The sequence below is a fragment of the Dreissena polymorpha genome, chromosome 3 (genome assembly GCF_020536995.1).
Source record: "Dreissena polymorpha isolate Duluth1 chromosome 3, UMN_Dpol_1.0, whole genome shotgun sequence".
NCBI lineage: Eukaryota > Metazoa > Mollusca > Bivalvia > Myida > Dreissenidae > Dreissena > Dreissena polymorpha.
This window is the reverse complement of record NC_068357.1, coordinates 54,565,053-54,586,448: the sequence shown is the minus strand read 5'-3', so window position 1 is coordinate 54,586,448 and position 21,396 is coordinate 54,565,053. Positions and strand designations below refer to the sequence as shown.

Here is a 21,396-nt window from a genome sequence, read left to right as displayed (position 1 = left end):
GAATGTTGACAATGGACAACATATGATGGATGTCACACAACAAAATGTGATCACAAAAGCTCACCAGTTATCACATTGTGATAAAAGTTGAGCAAATCATACAGCAAAAATCATGAGAAAACAACTTCCTGGCGTAAATAATTTCCAGTTTATTTGCAATAGTAATATAATAATGATAAATAGACACATGTTTACAAATATGTAACCTAACAATAACATATAATTTAAAGTTTAAGATACTAAACAGGAAAATACCCTTACACCCTAAACCTAAATAGGTCTTGCCACAAGGTATTTCTACAGGTTAAAAAAGGCATAATGATTACTAGTTACCATCAGTTGGAGTTATTTTAACCTTAACATTTACCTAAATATTGTAATTATTATTAGCTCCTAGCTGTTTGATTTGGGTACAATTGGAAAGGAAATGACCAACATTGAACAACAACATTCAATAAAAGATTAATGACTTTTTCAACATTTTTAATAGCGAGTATGACTTTCTCAATATTCTTAACTAACCATTATTACAATTATAACTTTGAATATTCTTAACTAACCATCATGACTTTGAGTATTCTTAACTAACTATCATGACTAAATATTCTTAACTTATCACCATTCATTATCAGCACACACAAATATTGCATTATAATTCAGTTTGTAAAGACATTTGACCGGTAAGTATGACCTTGACCCTTAAGCTCGGGACACAGATGTTGTATGTTAAACGTCATCTCTACAAGCAGATCACTTGTTGTGAATTTGTATCACATTGCTTGATAAATAGCTGTGTCATAGCAATATTTGTCCCACAACTACCAGGTATGACCCTGACCTTTAAGTCAATAACATGTGTAGCATGCAACATACCATAACCATGGCCTTTAAGCCAATGACAAGTGTAGCAAAAAACATACAGTTTCCAGTAGCTTGGAACATAAGAACATCAACCAAGGTTAGCTTTAACCAATGCCTTAATTTTTAAATGATAGGTACCTATGCTTACAGGTAGAAATAAGCAGACAAATACTAGATGCATATTGGTATGTCATACTATAATCTGATAACAAAATATATTTGTATTGTTATTTTATTGTACAGCATTTACGTAGTTTCTTGTAGTGACAACTGTAGTTGACTTACTATTAATATGTAGAAATAAATTAGAGTGTAAATAATTTAAAGGCAAAATATGTGTTGTATATCTGTAAAGTATATTGTTGTAATCGAAAACTGCACACAAATACGTAATTCATATATGGAATATGTGCATGAAGTATATTTGGCACTGAAAAATTGGAACAAATGACAATGAAATATCACCAAAAAATGTATCCACAATGCCAATGTTTTTGATGAAAAAATAAAAACATTAAACATTGTCAGCATTATAAAGTTATTTGAGCTTAAACACTATTATATGGTTTAAAGTAACAGATTCAACAAATGAATACAATGAATTTTTAGGTAAACCAGTCTTTATGTTCATTTGTCATTTAATATAAATGATGATGACATACAAAAACATAAATAAATATATTGTGAAAATACATTTGTTAAAAATTACATAAATTATTGCGTGTACGAAAGTTTTTATATAATTTTACTTGTTAATGAGTAAATAACCTATGTTAGTATCATCATCATCATCATCATCATCATCATCATCATCATCATCATCATCATCATCATCATCATCATCACTAATCATAGCACTTTTCTTTTATAATAATCGTCATGTTATTGTTTTTATTGCCACAAAACTGTAAACATATACTCAGATGGACCCTCTTTTTATTTCAAACACCAGTAAAAAATATTAATTCATCCATTCCTTCCTTTGAATCTAAATGTTCTAAATCGTACTAAACCTATACAATGCTTTAATCTACCTCATTATTGCAGATAATGATTCTCAAAGAAATGTTTGATACATTGGCAAAAAGACATTAAGCATGTTGTCAAAGGCTCTGCTTCCTTAAATTTTATTCATTCAATCCACCAATTATTTATTACTCGTGTATTTCCTATTTTGGAAACTGAGAGAAAAACTCCTTTCTTGTGTACACCAAAATTGTTCATAAATTAACAAATCCATTTAAGTTCAGAAATGATTGAGGATCTATCTTGAAAGACAAGGAAGATATCAGCTGTAATGAATTTATATTACGGGCTTATGTGAAATTGACCTCAAGTGTAAACAAGACCTTCAGAATTTGAGACTAACATATGCCTTCAGCACATCATATCAAAGACCTTACACTGAAGGCAAGTTAACTTAACTGCACTTAACATAAACTTGGTCATTTTAGATGATGAACAATTGACAAGAACATTCTATGCATTAAAATAAAGTCCTAAAACAAAATAGTGTTAAGCAGTACTATCGTCTATTTCTCCCCGACTTAACTTCAGCGCATACTGAAAATCCGCTTCCTCCTGCTCCTTACGGGTTAAAGTCTTTTTCTTTTGACTAGACGATTTAGAACCTGGAGATTTGTTTTTTTTACTGGTTGGCGTTGCCATGGATGATGATGATGATGAAAATGCCCAGGATAACTCTTCGTCACTGAATGCGCTGGATGTCTGCAAAGAATAGAAACGTTCATAGTGACATAATTGCACGAATTACCATTTAGACATGAGAATTGGTTTTCTCAAATTAATGCATTTACACTTGAAAGAATCTTAGCTGAACATTTCTTATTATTAATTACTTCATCTTTTGTAAGAATGTATCCCAGAAATTGTCTTCTGTCAAAGTGGATTTTACTCCAAATATTGTTGATTTTCAGGAGAGAAATCAAATTAAAAGTATGTTACTTTTTTATGACAAATTAACACAAAACGCTTTTATAATTGAATGTGTTGCATTGTCTTCAATTGTGAAAATTGCAAAATTAAAACAATTTTATAAAGGATGTACATTTTTTTTATTTATTTATAAGTTTTCATGATTTATTACTAATTCAAAGGGACAATGTATACTAATATTAATATATGGCTATTGTTCTGCATAAAGAACACATAAATTATCAGACAACCCGAATTAACAAACATTCCCAAAATACAAGAACAAGATAACCAAGAATCAATGACATGCAAAACTCTGTACATTATTTCCATGCACCTGTCAGAACTGTACCCAAACACATTTCTGAAATATAAAATGAACAAACTAAGAAACCACATGCGATGCGCATACTTAAAGAAACATAAATACTCAAAATCAACAAATATTTAGAAAACTATTTTGTAAAATAACCCATACAAAAGCAGTGTTCCTTAAAGAAATAGCCAAAATTTCAACGCTAGATTTGGTATGGTAACACAGATTTAATGAGATACAAAATGCTCGTTTTTATTTGTTTGTGGCATAATATATTTCATTTTAATTTCCCGCAATGATATCTCTTCATATGACACATGAACACTAACGTGGAACATAAACATGTGTCGAAAATATTGTCACGCAAAAAACAAAAAGAGCATTTTGTATCTTGCTAAATCTATGATAAAAGGCCACTTCTAAGCATTGAAATTTTGGCTTTGCTATATGGAACATTGTTTTTTTATGTGTAAACTTGATTATTCCAAATATTGTACGAAATATTCGTTGATTTTGAGGGTTCATGGGCTTTTAAGAAGAGAGGATTCCAATGAAGACATGATAAAGGCATAAAATAACCATCACAGCATTTAAGGGTAAAAGACGAATTAATTAATTTTTTCACATACTATGACAAAAGTTACTTCTATTAAAGGGATTTGTGACCCTTCATTATTTTTTATTATTTCAATAAAGGACAAGAGGTATAAAGGCCCTATGGCGCTCACCTGAGACTCAAAGGAACTTAATTGTTTTGAGCAGGTAATGATTACAAGGTTTTACAAAATACCTGACAGTTTTTTTTTCGAACAAAACACAATAATTTTATAACAGATATCTACACTTTTTCAATGTTCTGAGTAAATTTCAATGGACAGGAACAATATCTTGCTTATCCAAGAAATCATTAGAACAAATGTCCATAGCAAGTATTGTGAAGAGTGCTCAAACAAGTCACTTGTAGAGAGTTTACAAGATTTTTCTTTAATTTGACCTAAGTTTTGATGCCACATGCCCCAGTATTAATCGAATTAATATATCAATAGGACATTTTACTTCTAAGTTTCATGACTATAGGGCAATACATTTGGCTTCTAGAATGTTCTATTGTGAGCCTCATTTGTTTTTTTCTTATTTTTACCTTGTCTACTAGTTTTGCACTTTGTTGAAATATTGTTGGGAAAATTGTTTTGACTAAGTGCCATGATGATTGGGCACTAAATGTTGCTTCTAGAGTGTTCATAAGCTTTGTTTTTTTATTTGAACAAGTGACATAGTTTTAGACCCCATTTTTTAACATAATATTGTGACAAATTGTCTGACCAAGTTTTAGTAAGATTTGGCAATAATTAAAGAATCAAGAGTGTTCACATGCTTTTTTTATTTGACCTACTGACCTAGTATTTGACCCCACACCACCCAGTTTTGAACTTGGCAATGATTTCATTGATAAAAATGTTCTGACCAAGTTTCAGGAAGATAGGACAATAACAAGCCTATGGAGTGTTCACAAGTTTTTTCTTTAATTTTACCTAATTGACGAGTTCTTGACCCCAAATAACCAAGTTTCTAACTTGATCAAGATATAATTCAAACAAATGTTGTGATCATGTTTCATGAAGATTGTGAGATAAAGGTGGCCCATATAGGCAAATGTTGATGCCTCAAAAAGGAAGAAAAATAGCAGACAAAAGGCAATCACTTAAGATCAACTTGAGCTTAGGTGTTCTATACACCCACTAAAATGGTCAATGTGTCAACCACTGAACAGGTTGCTTTTAATACAAGAATTTAAAAAAAATGTTGACAAATACAAAGAAATAGTAATACTAGTGGTTGGTAAACTTTGCACTTCCATATCTCAAACATGTACATTCAATATAATGTAATTAATCCCATATAAATGGCCTCATCGTGAAGACAGATTAATGACCTAACTGTACATTTGAGGTATTGACAAATATAATACATGGTTAGATGGGGTCCTTGGGTTAAACTTGACTACTCTTTAATACTTTAGATCTCCATTTGTTTACCAAAACACAAGGTTTGTGCAAAAAACCTACATGCAACAATCACATCCTAAAGGTGACTTGATTATAAAATCTACTTGAAAATCTACCACATGTCTTCCAACACACTAAAGAGTTTAATAACATCATACTTGTATTCACCAACATACGGGCATAGTGAAGGAACCAAGGATGGAGTGAAAAATCACCTAAAAGACATGCAATAAGTGCCTTGGTCTTAAAATCTACAAAACAGCTGACACGTGTCTTATAACACAGTGATAATTTACTGTCCTTAAACGTGACCAGTTATCAAGGTGTTGAAGACTTTGCAAGTGCATCTATATAAATGACATATATGCAGGGAGACTAAATAAAACAAACCAGTCGGTTATTTTTGAAGAGAGAATTATGCCCAGGATTGGTTGTCTTCAAACTGTTAACAAAGAACACCAAACGTATGAGCAAAGCTCTGCAAAAATGGCGCTTTATGCATGTGCGTAAAGTGTTGTCCCAGATAATCTGGGACTACACTTTCTGCAAAGACTGGATTTTGTTCAGGAACGAAATGCATTTAAATGAAAACAATTATAAAAGCAAAAAGAGTCATTTCTTATTAGCCTATGCCAACTGCACAGGTTTATCTGGGACTACATTTTATGCACATACGTTAAGCTCTGTTTTTCCCACAGCTCCAATTCAGTAAATATTTGCATATATTCAATTACAGAAGAGTCCCAGATTTCTTGTGGGGATTGATGGAGGTGCCTTACAAAATAGCTTATATGAAACCTTTTAGAAGATATTGCTCTTTTTGTCACTGATTTAAGTATGTTGTATAAAATAGGGACTGATATATAATAAAATATTTGGCAATCCCTTAGGTTTATTTCAATCAGGTGTTGATCACACAATAGCATCTTTTAATTGCATTTATTTTCTTTACTTCTGTCGGGTGTTGGCTGTTTACCCTACATCACCCGTGAAAACTACACTACACACAATTTGTAATAAAGTTGTTAACAATTTGCGCTGATCCTTACCATTCCTTACCATTCTACCTAAACCAAGTAAACGCTATTACTACAACTTTACTGCATTAGCATTTTCCAGGAAATGACATGTGTCAGTAAAGTACACAGTATAATATGCTTCCAATTGTGTAACATCAGAATTTATCGAAATTGTGAAACAGACCTAGGTTGTATGCATGGATTATGTTGGATATTAATGTACTTCAACTTTATAGTAAATCAGTCGGTCTACTGGCAAAATATACAAAACAAGGGCTGTTTGTAAAACATGCATGCCCCCCATATGGATTGTCCGTTGTAGTGGCAGCCATTGTGTGAATACGATTTTTGTCACTGTGACCTTGACCTTTGACCTACTTACCTGAAAATCAATAGGGGTCATCTGCGGGTCACGATCAATGTACCTATGAAGTTTCATGTTCCTAGGCAAAAGCGTTCTTGAGTTATCATCCGAAAATCATTTTACTATTTCGGGTCACCATGACCTTGACCTTTGACCTTGTGACCTCAAAATCAATAGGGGTCATCTGCAAGTCATGATCAATCTACCCATGAAGTTTCATGATCCTAGGCGTATGCGTTCTTGAGTTATCATCCGAAAACCATTTTACTATTTCAGGTCACCGAAACCTTGACATTTCACCTAGTGACCTCAAAATCAATAGGGGTCATCTGCGAGTCATGATCAATCTACCCATGAAGTTTCATGATCCTAGGTGTATGCGTTCTTGAGTTATCATCCGGAAACCATTTTACTATTTCGGGTCACCGTGACCTTGACCTTTGACCTAGTGACCTCAAAATCAATAGGGGTCATCTGCAAGTCATGATCAATCTACCCATGAAGTTTCATTTTCCTAGGCGTATGGGTTCTTGAGTTATCATTTTAAAAACCATTTTACTATTTCTGGTCACCGTGACCTTGACCTTTCACCTAGTGACCTCAAAATCAATAGGGGTCATCTGCGAGTCATGATCAATGTACCTATGAAGTTTCATGATCCTAGGCCCAAGCGTTCTTGAGTTATCGTCTGACAACCACCTGGTGGACGGACCGACAGACCGACCGACAAGAGCAAAGCAATATACCCCCTCTTCTTCGAAGGGGGGCATAACAAATGACTGGCCAGTAATAATATTTTAACAGTATAACAAATGAGCCATGCTCTGTGAAAAAGGGGTTTAATTCATTTGCGTAAAGTGTCGTCCCAGATTATCCTGTGCAGTGCGCACAGGCTTATCAGGGACAACATTTTCTGCACAAACACAATTTTTGCTAAAAAGAAATCATTAAACGAAAAATACCATAAAAGCAGAAAGCGGACTGCACAGGCTAATCTAGGACACCACTTTACGCACATGCATTTAACCCCCTTTTAACAGATTACGGCCCATATTAAGTCATAACATGTACTTTTTTTACTGATTTTTCAAACATAGAAACTTTACCAACAAATACATACATTATAGTGATTACTAAAAGGCGATGAAAGTTCTACGAATCTACATTTACAACAAGATGTGTTTGTGAAACACAATGTCCCCCCACAGGACGTTTGACCTTGAAGGATGATCTTGACCTTGACCCTTCACCACTCAAAATGTGCAGCTCCTTGAGATGCACATGCATTTCAAATATAAAATTGCTAGCTTCAATATTGCAGAAGTGACATTACATGAGCAATTTTGACCCATATATTTGACCTTGAAGGATGACCTTGACCTTTCACCACTCAAAATGTGCAGCTCCATGAGATACACATGCATGCCAAATATCAAGTTGCTATCTTCAATATTGCAAAAGTATTCATAAAATAAGCGATTTGGGCCACATATATTTGACCTCTGACCTTGAAGGATGACTTTGACCTTGACCTTTCACCACTCAAAATGTGCAGCTCCAAAAGATACACATGCATGCCAAAAATCAAGTTGCTATCTTCAATATTGCAAAAGTATTTATAAAATAAGTGATTTGGGCCACATATATTTGACCTCTGACCTTGAAGGATGACCATGACCTTGACCTTTCACCACTCAAAATGTGCAGCTCCATGAGATACACATGCATGCCAAATATCAAGTTGCTATCTTCAATATTGCAAAAGTATTCATAAAATGAGTGATTTGGGCCACATATATTTGACCTCTGACCTTGAAGGATGACCTTGACCTTGACCTTTCACCACTCAAAATGTGCAGCTTCATGAGATACACATGCATGCCAAATATGAAGTTGCTATCTTCAATATAGCAAAAGTCATTGCAAAATGTTAAAGTTGGCGCAAACCAACCAACAGACCAACGAACCAACAGACCAACCAACCAACCAACAGACAGGGCAAAAACAATATGTCCCCCACTACTATAGTGGGGGACATAAAAAACAGTAAAGAATATTTGAATATATTAAAGGGCAACACTTTTTTTTCTTACTGGGTAATAATTAAAGTTAAGATAAAAGTCTCATATTGATGTAAAATACAATGATTTTTATGCAGTTTAAAAACTAGATGCCTGTCGACAACATGTGTAGCCCATTGTCAATAAATAATCATGCAAGCTGAACCATGTACATATGTGACTTTTGGCCTTAAGTGTGCCTTTGATCTTTGATCAAGTTTAAACAGAGCTTCTCCACATGATTTAAATTGATGGTAAATTATTTGACAATTGAACAGGGATGATGAAGTTACCATCTAAACAAGCTGTTTTATAGCCCATAATAACCATTGATCTTAATGTGTGACCTTGACCTTCTAGAAAAGGGGTGGGGTTGTTACGCATGAAAAACAGTCTCTAGATGGTGAACATTTGAAATAACTAATTTTCATTTTGCATAATGAATTAAGAAAATAAATTAAAAACAAGCTATTTTATGGAAAAATTTAACCTCCAAGTTAGACCTTGACCTTTGAGAAAGATTTTACATGTGACCACTGTCCCTTCATGGTGGTCATTTGTACAATTCCAAGATGAATGACAAAGTAACAGCATGAACTATCTGTTTATGTTCACAGACCTCTATAATAGACCTTGACCTTAAAGGTTGAGAGAGAAAGGTCTTAAATTTAAACCCCTTCCACATGGCATAATTTGTCGCAAGTTTTTTTTTTTGTATGATGAATGACAAAGTTACAGTCTGGACATGTTGTTGTATGGCCAATTTTGACCTTTCACGTCTAAGTGAGACCTTGACCTTTGTGGTGGAGAGACTGGTTCTGCACACATGTAGTCTCCTGATGGTGGTCAGTTTGGGCAAGTTATTTCTAGATTCCACAGTTAATTACCAAGTTACAGTCTCGAAATGCTGTTTTTTTTGTCCAACTTTTTGACCTTTGAATCTCTAATGTGACCTCTTAGCCTTTGATATAGGCAGACGGTTGTTAGACCAAACAAATCGTCTCAAAAAGGTGAACATTTGTGGGAAGTTATTTTAAAATGCACAATGAATGAAAAAAATGCAGTAAGGACAAGCTCATACAAACACACGCATGCAGTAATGCACACACTCATCCACATAAACTCAACCATTGTGACTTTTACATCAAGCTTTCTGATAGCGGGTTCAACAATAAAATGACGCTTTTCACATGTTGAGAAAATGAGCAATAAAAATTAGCGCAATTAGTTTAATCAAATGTGTATCACATTTAAGAAGGAATGCTTTGGATAATTTTTAAATGGAATTCATGCAAACAAATCATATGGTATGTAATACGCGCAAATGCAACATGACTTGGCTACAAAAGACAAGAGCAGAACGTGCAAGCCATGCCAACTGGAACCACCTACCTTTCCGGGGCTGAAATCGGCAAAGTTTGCAAACCCCTCACCGCTACGGGCACTCACCGATCCCGAGAAAGGGTCCGCGGCTCCAAAGGGATCACTCGGGAAGGAGCTCCCAAATGGGTCTGGCTTTCCGGGCTTGGAGGGGCTGGAAGTGGGTGTTGCCTTAGGAGGGGCGGGCCGAGGGGGCGGGGCCTTCTTTTGTTTTGGGGGTAGAGCAGGCAGAGGGGATTCTGACCGGCCCTTATTACTACTGGGGGAGGGTGCAAACGGGTCACTACGGAACAGGTCTCCGCTAGCAGTCTGCAAGACAAAAGGCAAGAACACACTATTATGTGAAGGTGAAATAAGACATCTGTCTTGAAATAAACTGTGTTTCTTCACAATGCATTATATATATGCAGTTTTGTCTGTTGTATGTATTTATTTTGACAAATTATACATAAATTGACACTTGAATGTATAAATGCATCATGTTAAATGATTTTATTTCAAAATTGGATGTTTACTTGGATGTATTTTTAATAGTCAGAAAATAAAAACGTGTCTATGTGTGCATGAGCACAGTGCAAAAATTGAGCCTTAATGATAAAAGTTGCTTGCCCTGTTAATGAAAGGTCGTCGAAAAGTGCACTTTACTGAAATTATCTTAAACAAGAGCACCATATAACGGGTGCCAACGCTTGGCTGCAGGTGCAGTTTTGAATAAATGAAAGCTTGTCAGATTTTTTTTATTAATTTTTTTTTTTTAGAGGTCACAGTCACCTTGACCTTTGACCTAGTGGCCCAAAAATGGGTGTTGGCGTGTAGAACTCATCAAGGTGCAACTACCTATGAATTTTCAAAGTTGTAGGTGGAAGCACTGTGATTTTAGAGCAAAATGTCAAGGTTTTAGCACAGAAGACGGCTGACGAGCTGGCTATGACAATACCTCGGGTTTTCTCCAAAAACAGCCAAGTTAAAGATTACAACAAGAGGACCACGGGCCCTGAAAAATTGCAAGCTTATTCATGAAGATAGGACAAAAAAGCGAGTATTTTTGTTTTGTTATTAATTTGACCTCGAGACCTAGTTTTTCAACTCACATGACCAAGTTTGCTTCTCAGCCGAGATTTAATTGACAAATGTTCTGATGTTCTGACAAAGTTTCATGAAGAGTGGCCAATAAATATAGCTTATATAGCGTCATCAAGTTTTCACTAAACCATTTAAGGAAAATGCCCCCACCTCCCATGAACAGTTTTTTTCAACAAACTATTACAATTTTCGAACTCAGCCGGGCTATCATTAGAAGAACTGTTCTGACCAAGTATCATAAAAACTGGACAATAAATGGGACTTCTAGAGTGCAATCAATGTCTTACTAAAGCAATATAAGGAAAATTGCCCCTCCCCCTGGCAGCTATGTTTTTGAACAGACAGGAGCAATTTTCAAACTCATCCAAGATATCATTAGAACAAATGTTCTGACTAAGTTTCATAAAGATTTGACAATAAATGTGATATTAATTTACCAGTAGAGTGTTAACAAGGTTTAACAAAAATGTGTTTGTGAAACACTATGTCCTCCCCATATATTTGACCTTTGGCCTTGAAGGCTTACCTTAACTTTTCACCACTCAAAATGTGCAGCTCCATGAGATACACATGCATGCCAAATATCAAGTTGCTATCTTCAATATTGCAAAAAGTTATGGCAAATGTTAAAGGGGCCTTTTCACGGTTTGGTAAATTGACAAAATTGAAAAAAGTTGTTTCATATTGCCAAATTTTCGTTTTAGTTATGATATTTGTGAGGAAACCGTAAAACTGAACATTTACCATGCTCTAAAATAGCCTTTATATGCATCTTTAGACGATTTAAAAACCTGAAAATTATAAAGCGTTGCAACGCGAAACGATTGAATAATTTGGAGAGTTCTGTTGTTGTCGTGATATTTTGCGAAACTACAAGGATCGCTTATATGAAGTATAAAATACTTCGCTTAGTGTAAATGAAAGGATGGCTGAGTGGCCTTATGCGCAGCCTTTTTACTCCAGTACTCCAGTGGTCAGTGATTCGAGTCCTGCTGAGTGTTACCTTTTTTTTTCGATTTTTAAATTTTATTCTTGATTTTTTACTGGAGCTTTTTAGATCCAATGTTTACATTGATCGATATAAAGCATTAAATGACAAACTTCAAAACATGCCAAAATCTGTGAAAAGGCCCCTTTAAAGTTTGACGCAAACAAACCAACAAACAGCCAGGGCAAAAACAGTATAGACTGGGGGACATAATAATGGTCATTTAAAGGAACACTTCCAAACACCCTGAAAGCCATGTTTTTTAACTGACAGAAAAAAAATTCAACTCGTCCAATATATCATTGGGACACGTGGTTTGACCAAGTTTCATGAAGATTGGACAATAAAAATGGCCTCAAGAGTAAATTTTGACAGCGCGAGACACACAAAAGGTGATCACTCAGGTGAGCAAAAAATACAACTAGAACATAAAATGAACAGTTTTGGATCAGAACAATCACCAAAATGATATCCATTACAAGTTTGATGTCTATGATTCAAAATTCACATTATACAGTGTACAAGGGTGTTTGAGAAAGCACGTTCAAACAGATGTCAAAGATGGAAAGATGAGTTGCAATGATTAGTATTGATGCTCATTTACCGTTTCCTGCTCAGAAGGGCATTTTGACTCTTTTCAAATCCCATTAAAAATCAAATGAAATTGAAGAACTGTTTTTATGGATTGAAGAAAGAAAGGCTTAATTTCCAAAGCTTAAATACTGATGCGCCCCAAACAGCATAAAACCTGAACAGACTGTGAATTACTCCCAGGCTGTTCTGGTTTTATGCTGGCTGCATAGAGCCATTTTTGCTTCTGATGGGGAAAGGGTTAATTAAACAGAGCTAGTAATGTCTCGGAATTCAAGAATGGTCATGCAGAACAGAGTTGCTAAGTAAACAAACAAAGATGCAATGCAAGATCAGTGATTGTGTCTTCAATCACATGGAATGAAAAAGCACGTAAAAGAGAACTAGCACAGATGAATTTTTCATTTGCTTAATTAAGCCAACAATGCCATAGAATGACAATGCGATATAAATGACATAGCACGAAAATATTGTTTCACTTGCTTAATTATTAAATTAAACGTCAATGGCTAAAAATTTCTAACAATTAAATCATATATAAGCAAGGTAAATTGGACTACTATTGCATTATCTACATGTGTATACCACAAGGGTACAACTGAACAAAAGTATCTGTAAATAAAGGGCTGGCCTCGCTTTGGGAAAAACGACCCAGATTAGCTTGTTCAATCTGCAGAGGCTAATCAGGGATGACACTTTTCCCCTAAACTGGATTTTTGTTAAGAAAAGACTGCACAAGCTAATATTGCACGGTACTTTACCCACATGCATTAAGCCAAGTTAGCCCAGAACCAGACACCTTTAGTCGACACTTCTGTAAATCCATTAGTTACCTGAGATTTAGCAGGAGAACCTGAACTGATACCAAATGGATCGAAAGCATCATTGTGCTTCTTAGAACCCACTGAAGCAAATGATCCGCTTCCGAAAGGATCTGAACTGGCAAATGGATCTTCCTAAAATGAAAAATTAAAGGTTTTAGTGGCAGAAACAATACAATTTAGCCTCCCTTTGGGAAAACGGTGTTAATTGCATGTGTGTGAAGTGTCGTCCCAATTTAGCCTATGCAGTCCACACAGGCTAAACAGGGACAAAACTTTTTGCCTTTACTGGATTTTTTTGCAAAGAAGAGACTTCCTTTAAACAAAAAAATACAATTAAAGCAGAAAGTGTGATCATTGATTAGCCTGTGTATACTGCCAAGGATTATCTAGGACAACATCTTATGAACATGCATAAAACCTTTTTCCAAGTGAGATAAACAACAGAAGCTTTTTGCACAAATTATTTTCCTCTCTTTATACAGAGTCATCTCTTTTGTGTTAGGTATGCAATGTTGGATATAAAGAGCGGAAACAAATTAAAATCAAAGATAAAATACAATTCCTATGGATATGTTGTTGAAATATATTAGAAAATATATCAAGAAAACTAACTGACTTTGCCATATTTTTTTCTATCAAGAGCTTTCCAAAGACAGCAAGTTAGACTAGTCATACACTTGAAAGTATCATGTATTTTTCTGTCAGTCACATAATTTAATTTAATAACCACAAAGACATATTTGAAATTTAATATATGTGGTAAATTACCATTTATAACTTAAAACACTAAAGCAGGACCATGCCCAAAAATAAGATTTTCAAACTCTGGTATAAGTTTGAACATACATAAATTCAATAAACTTTGCAAGCAAGGTCTGCATAAAAGCTACCTACATACAAACCAAAAGAACAATTCATTCCTCCCAACAGAAGATATTTAGCAGAAACCATATTTCTATTTTTATTGACAGTGAAATAATTGATCCCAAATGCAATCCTAACATACATGTGCATGTAAGCTACCAACAAACATAATTACAGTACAACACCTGTATCCAAATTAAAATCATATAGTGGAAACTGTTTTAATATTTTTAGTAACAGTGACCTAGATCCAACTAGCTCCAACTAAAATCCAAACATACATCTGCATTAGAGCTACCTTTAAACACCCCCCCCCCAATCCATCCAAACTTCAGTTATTGGCTGGTAACTTTTTTTTAACAGTGACCTTGACCCCAGTGGCATCAAATCCAATATCTGAACACAAACTTTATACATATGAGCCTAGCTCTGTAAAAAGGGGGTTCAATGCATGTGCATTAAGTGTCGTTGCAGATTAGCCTGTGCAGTCCGCACAGGCCAATCAGGGACGACACTATCCGCATGTATGTTGTATTTTTCCTTTAAAGAAAGTCTCTTCTTAGCAAAAACCTAGTTTGGGCCAAAAGTGTGATCTCTGATTAGCCTGTGCAGACTGCACAGGCTAATCTGAGACAAAACTGTATGCACATGCATTAAAACCCCTTTTCACAGAGCATGGCTCATATATTTAAGAAACATCGACCTTGATTTTGTGGCTCACATTCCTAGCTGACATGTAGTCCTCTGTTATATCTTATATAATAACACAAAAGGGGCATAATTCTGCTTAATTGCAGTGAAGAGTTAATGGCCTAGGTCTATGACCTTGCATGATGATCCCCAACACGGGATGATGTGTTAAGTATCAATTGAATATCTGTATTTAAAGATCAGATACAATTTGGAAAAATTATGGATATTCAAGGGCCATAACTCGGAAGTGCTTTGTGCAATTTTCAAACTTGATGGAGTTTAAATACCTTCAAAGATTACCACAATGTTTCATGATGATCTGATGTAAACAATGGTGACAAGTAAATTTTTTTATAATTCAACGACCATAATTTAGAAGATCGTTGTCATTGTTGATACTTGACACTGCCTGCTGCCCTATCACCGGCTCACTGGTGTTGCCTAATTACGCTGTTTTTGTTTAAAACAGGCAAATAGAAAAGAGGCATAATTATATTAAATTGCAGGTGCGAGTTATGGATATTGGTCAGTGACCACACACAATGACCTTGCACGCATGTGTTATGTTTCTGTTGAATACCTGTATTAGAAAAAGTGATATAGAGATGTTTCTAATCCATATAAACAGACTTCCTGAGCCTTTGATTACTTTTTCTGTGAGGGCTAGGGGGACGCTTTGGGTAATAAAGCTGAAAGTTTAATTATTGCAACTAGAAATGTTGCGTGTTAACCTGAACAGGAGCAATATGTAGACATTGACATTTGGGTCAGTATTATAGCTGGCACTATTCAGTGAATAGTTGAGTTCAAAATAGATGATAATGGTTGTTAGTAAGAGTGCCAGAATAAAGCTAGAATGACAATGGGTATCACAAGGGCACAGAAACTGTCCACTTACATTGTCCCTACACAATCATATATGTTCATTCTTCAAATTGTTTTTTATTTCAAAATCGTATCAATATGAGATGGAAGACTGATATTTGAGCCTTGCTCTGTGAAATGGGGTTTAATGCATTTGCATAGTGTCATATCAGATTAGGGACAACACTTTCCTCCTAAACTGGATTTTTGCAAAAAGACTTCCTTAAAAATGAAAAATACAATAAACACAGAAAGTATTGTCCCTGATTCGGCACAGGCTAATCTGGGATGACATGCACATGTATTAATCCCGGTTATCCCTGAATGTGGCTCGTTTGTTTACTAACTTTGCTATTTCCTGTGCTACTAGTTGGAAAAGCTTCTTTAAAAGGGTCCTCTGCTCCAAAAGGATCTGATGAAAATCCTTCAGATTTAAAGGGATCCCCTGAAAAAGCAATATACAGGTTATTTTCATTCTTTTATAATAATAATATTAATAATAATAATAAAATTATTAATATTATTAACAATTATAATATTATGTACTGTTGTTTGTAACATTTGTATCACACTTATGAATTTGCAACTGTTGTTATGCTAACATATTAATTTGTAACAAAAATAAATAAATGTGTTAACTAATTGAAAAAACATCTAAATGAGAATATTGACAAAATCACAAAAGAAAGGGAATATCTTAGAAAGTTCTAACAAAAATGTGTCAATTTGTTAAGAATGAAACTATACTTTCATTTTTCACTAAAACAATTATAATATCAATAAGCTTTGTGAAAATGTCACATAGGAACATACCTTTGAATGGGTCTTCAGCCCCAAAAGGGTCTGCCTGGTTTCCACCCCCACCAAAGGGGTCCTTGTTTTTGAAGGGGTCCTCATCAAATGCTGACCCCATGCTGAAGTCACTGATATTGCTTACTGGACTTCCTTGCTGTAAAATATAGATTTGTTCTGGGAAAACTGGGCTTAATGCATGTACATAAAGTGTTGTCCTAGATTAGCCTGTGCAGTCTACAAATGCTAATAAGAGACGACGCCAGATGCCAAAACTGGATTTTCACTAAGAGATTCCTTTAAACAAAAACAAAACATCAAAAGCGGAAATTGTCATCCCTGATTAGCCTGTGGGGACTGAACATGCTCACCTGGGACTACACATTATGCACATGCATTAAGCCCTGTTTTCCAAGAGTGAGGCTCAGTATAAGCAACAAAGGACTGGTGGATTCACACTTACATCATTTGAAATCTGCTGTTGAGCTTCAAAACATCAGCACACTAATATTTGTAAGGGAATTGTGCAAAATCAAGCATTGTTTGGTCGGCCAAAACATATGATGAAAATGTTGGGCATGGACTTATGGTTGATGTTTAATTTACCACTCAATGTTGCACTTGGCATGCTAGCACATTTCTAATTGACTCAAGAATTTACATTTAACAAGAAACTAAATACTCATTTTGAGCAAGAAACTAAATACTTAATCATAAGACCATTATATACATATTTCATGTTCATCTCTTGTATTCTAAGCTAGGGGTCATATGAGACTTAGTTTACCTGAGGTATAGGAAACTGTGAAAATACCTTATTGTGCAGGCAGTTTTTCAATATTAAAACTACAATAAAGCATTGTAATGTGTTTCTGTAATTCATCCATAAAAGAAGAATTTATTTTTTTACCGTTTTATACACACTGGGGATTATAATCTGAGTACATAATATACAATGAAAATATTGTTTAAATTCAACATGCACAAATGTTAACCCTTTACCTTTTAGATACATATTTGACGCATTTTTAGTCCCATAGAAAGTTAAATTCAATTAAAGACATATATTACTAGTTTCAATTTTTAAAGGCTTCATTTCCGACCCTTAGATACTGATGAGCAACAAACAGCATACAACCTGAATAGACTGCGAGTTACTCACAGGCTGTTCTGGTTTTATGCTGTTTGCACATATCCATTTCCACTTTGTTTCTGAGTGGGAAAGGGTTATATTTCAGATGCACAAAAGTTAAGCTCTCAAAAGAGCAACAATTACCCTTTATACACTCTTCATAAATTATTCCTCTCCAAAGCTCCCCCAGCACTCAAGTGACAATTCAAACAATAATTTAGCCATATTCTGGGAAAACTGAGCTTAATGCATGTGTGTAATGTGTCCTCCCAGATTAACCTGTGCAGTCCACACAGGCTAATCTGGGACAACGATTTCTGCCTACACTGGATTTATGTTTAAAAGAGATCTCCTTAAGACAAAAAATTCCTTAAAGCGGAAAGTGTTATCCCTGATAAGCCTGTGAAAACTGTACAGGTTAAATCTGGGATGACACTTTGACCACATGCATTATGAGGGTTTTCCCAGAATGGGACTCATATAATAGAAATCAGTTAGAGCTACTAATACCAGTTTTCCTCATATGACTTGAAATCTTACAGGCATGAAAATTCAAGTCCAAGAAACATGCAGTCAATGAGCACCAGTCTGAGAAAACAGGGCTTAATGCATGTGCGTAAAGTGTCATACCAGATTTAACCTGTGCAGTCTGCACAGGCTAATCAGGGACAAGACTTATCACTTCTATAGAATTTTTCATTAATAGGAATTCTCTTCTTAGTGAAAATCCTGTCTAGGCAGGAAAGCTAAGCTGTGACAGAACTTTTCACACATGCATTAAGCCCAGTTTTCCCCCAACCAGGCTCAAATATTGGATTCCAGTTACAACTTGAAACACATAACTGCAACCAACAATCAACCAGTTTCTGAATATTGAAGACTATAAGAAAGTGATTGTACACATTCTGATGGTTTACCTGTATGTTCCATTGCCATATATGCTGCCTCTTATTGAACTATATAAAACATGAAACAATACCAAACCAAATACCATTGCCGCTAAGTATAAAAATGTATAAATGGCTTACTACTTTATAAATTATGCAGATGTGTATACAGCTTAGTCTGTTGCCAATCACGTTGATTACATCATGCTTTTATGTGTATCACTATATTTTTCCTATTGTGTGTCATCTTATATCAAACATGTCAAATGAATGAATAAAATAAGGTCAATCAATTTCAAACTAAAGTGTGTATTTCTCGACCATTTTAAGAATATTAACTTTTTTAGTTCACAAGATGACTGTTTTTTTTAAATTCAAGGAATATGACAAGAATATTTAACAAAACTGTTTAAAAAATCACATGATCTAAAAATATATAAAAACCCACAGCTTACTGTTGCGCGGGTACTGGACTGATCCTCCAAGGTCCCAGAGGAGAGGTTACTAGGGAGCCCCATGAACTCTGACCCTGTGTATGACCCCACTGTGAACTCTGTGATACCCTGGGCTATGGCCCGCTGCTGGTCTTGTAAGTGCTGAACACGCGTCTTGGTCTGTAATCATTTCAATATTTTGAAAGAGCTGAACTAGCGTGTTTGTTTGATATCCTTGGAATATTTTGTAAGTGCTCAACATGCATGTGCAGTTTGCACAGGCTAATCAGAAAAACGCTTTCCCTTAAACTGGTTTTTCGATAATAAAAAAATCCTTTAAATAAAAAAACACCATGTTAACTGCACAGGCTTATCAGGGATGATACTTTCTGCTTTAATGGAATTTTTCAGGTAAAGTTAGTCTTTTGGAACCAAAAATCCAGTGAAAAGGTAAAGTGGAAGCCTGCTCAGGCTAATCTGGAATGACACTTTATGTGAATGTATTCAGCCCCATTTTCCAAGAGCGCGGCTCATTTAAATATTGTTTGCTTGTTCATTTCAATCTTTTGCCACAATCAACATAATTTAAGTCATATAACAGTAATCAGTTAACTTACACATTTCATTGGCAAACTGATTAACAATATCAAGTTCTTATGCCAGTAATAATTGTCTTACACCATTGGTAAAAGGATGTAGAAATAATTACATGACTAAATCCTAAACATGCAACGGATCCGTGCTGGGAATCGAGTTTTTGATCTGAGCTTTACCATCTCATCATTCCATTAACCCTTAACCAATTGGATACGTATTCTGGCGCATGTGTAGTCCCAAAGCAAATTAAGTTAATTAAAGACCTTTCTTACTATATTCAAGTTTTTAAGGCTTCATTCCTAACACTTAGTTACATATGAGCAGCAAACAGTATAAAACCTGAACAGACTATGAGTTACTCGCAGGCTGTTCTGGTTTTATGCTGTTTGCACATAGCCATTTTCACTTTGCTTATGGGTGGTAAAGGGTTAAACGTTACTACATACCTGGTTCACCTGCAGTGTGACATCTTTCTGAGACTTGGTCAGCAGCTCCAGCTGTGTTTTCCCGGACTCCACTTTCTGTTCCAGAGTGTTCTCCTCCTCTCGAAGCTTCTGTAGCTCTATGCGCAATTTGTTCAACTCCTCGTCTTGTTCCTGAAACCAGAAATACAAACAATATTTGGGAAAAGGGTTGGATTATTGGGCCTGTGAAAGTAGTAGCAAATGGCGGGGTGTCTGTAGAAACTTTCATTTAGTGACACAATTGTATAACAATCTTGTTGCTCAACAACTTTTTTATCAGAGTTCTGTAAAACTGGGCTTAATGCATGTGCGTAAAGTGTCGTCCAAGATTAGCCTGTGCAGTCCGCATAAGCTAATCAGGGACAACACTTTCTGTTTGATTTTTGTTTATAAATGTCTATAAGTCCCTGGTCTGTGCTCACTGCACAGGCTAATCAGGGAAGTCACTTTTAACACGTGCATTTTGCCCTGTGTTCCAAGAATGGGGCTCAAAGTTGAGGTGATTGCAGAAAATGTATTTCACACTCATGAAAGTATTAACTTTCCTGATCACTGGTGACTTTAACAGAATATTCTACCCAAACCAATAAATAACTTCATTTTTTGTCTTTAATCTAAAACAATAACAAACTTTGAACACATTGCAATTTGGAAACCTAAGTACAAGATATATACGTACAGTACTGGTATGTAAGGGTCAACATGAAGTATAAATGTTTTTTTTATACAAAAAATGCATGGATATCTTTTTAACTAATCATCAGCTTACCATTGCTGACTTCTGTTGATTCTGTAATTGACTTTTTATGTTATTTATCTGAAATATAGAAATTATTAATCATGTTATGTATTAAAAACACTAATTTAGCATATACAATTATTTTTTCAGAGAATAACAAATGGTAAAAGCAAATTATACAAAACAAGACTATTGCCAAGCAATATATGTCCCCTATTGGCTCCACCATTGTCAGAAATATATATTTGTTTTAATATGTTTCCATAGCAACCAGAATTTTTGACATAAGAACAAAATGAAATGACGTGCATAATGCCCTTGAGAAAAGTGTGACAGACACACGGACTCACAGACTGGTGTACTGACGAACACACAGAGCGCAAACCATAAGTCCCCTCCGGTGAAACCGGTAGGGGACAATAAAAGCTGTTTTGAAATACAACCATAAACTCTTGATGAAACAAACAACAATGGACATGAGTCATGCCAAAATGCGTCTAATG

At 35.1% G+C, this 21,396-nt stretch overlaps 1 protein-coding gene across 12 annotated transcripts in view; it reads right to left on the bottom strand.

Moving 5' to 3' along the window:
- Positions 1 to 134: 134 nt before the first annotated feature.
- The window catches only part of LOC127874199 (epidermal growth factor receptor substrate 15-like 1), a 105,071-nt gene continuing 83,809 nt past the window's right edge, over positions 135 to 21,396 (bottom strand). For 2 of the 12 annotated variants that reach the window (XM_052418413.1, XM_052418410.1), the window contains exons 14-22: positions 20,924 to 20,971; positions 20,137 to 20,286; positions 19,115 to 19,273; positions 18,690 to 18,728; positions 16,662 to 16,797; positions 16,196 to 16,293; positions 13,437 to 13,559; positions 9,954 to 10,250; positions 135 to 2,589 (exon numbers count right to left, since the gene is read on the bottom strand). In XM_052418413.1, coding sequence (XP_052274373.1) covers positions 2,377 to 2,589; positions 9,954 to 10,250; positions 13,437 to 13,559; positions 16,196 to 16,293; positions 16,662 to 16,797; positions 18,690 to 18,728; positions 19,115 to 19,273; positions 20,137 to 20,286; positions 20,924 to 20,971 — 1,263 coding nt within the window. In that variant the 3' untranslated portion in view covers positions 135 to 2,376. Of the gene's footprint in view, positions 2,590 to 3,118; positions 3,161 to 5,508; positions 5,561 to 9,953; positions 10,251 to 13,436; positions 13,560 to 16,195; positions 16,294 to 16,661; positions 16,798 to 18,689; positions 18,729 to 19,114; positions 19,274 to 20,136; positions 20,287 to 20,923; positions 20,972 to 21,396 lie in introns of those variants that run through there. The other 10 variants (XR_008046696.1, XM_052418414.1, XM_052418415.1 and 7 more) reach the window with 10 other exon arrangements.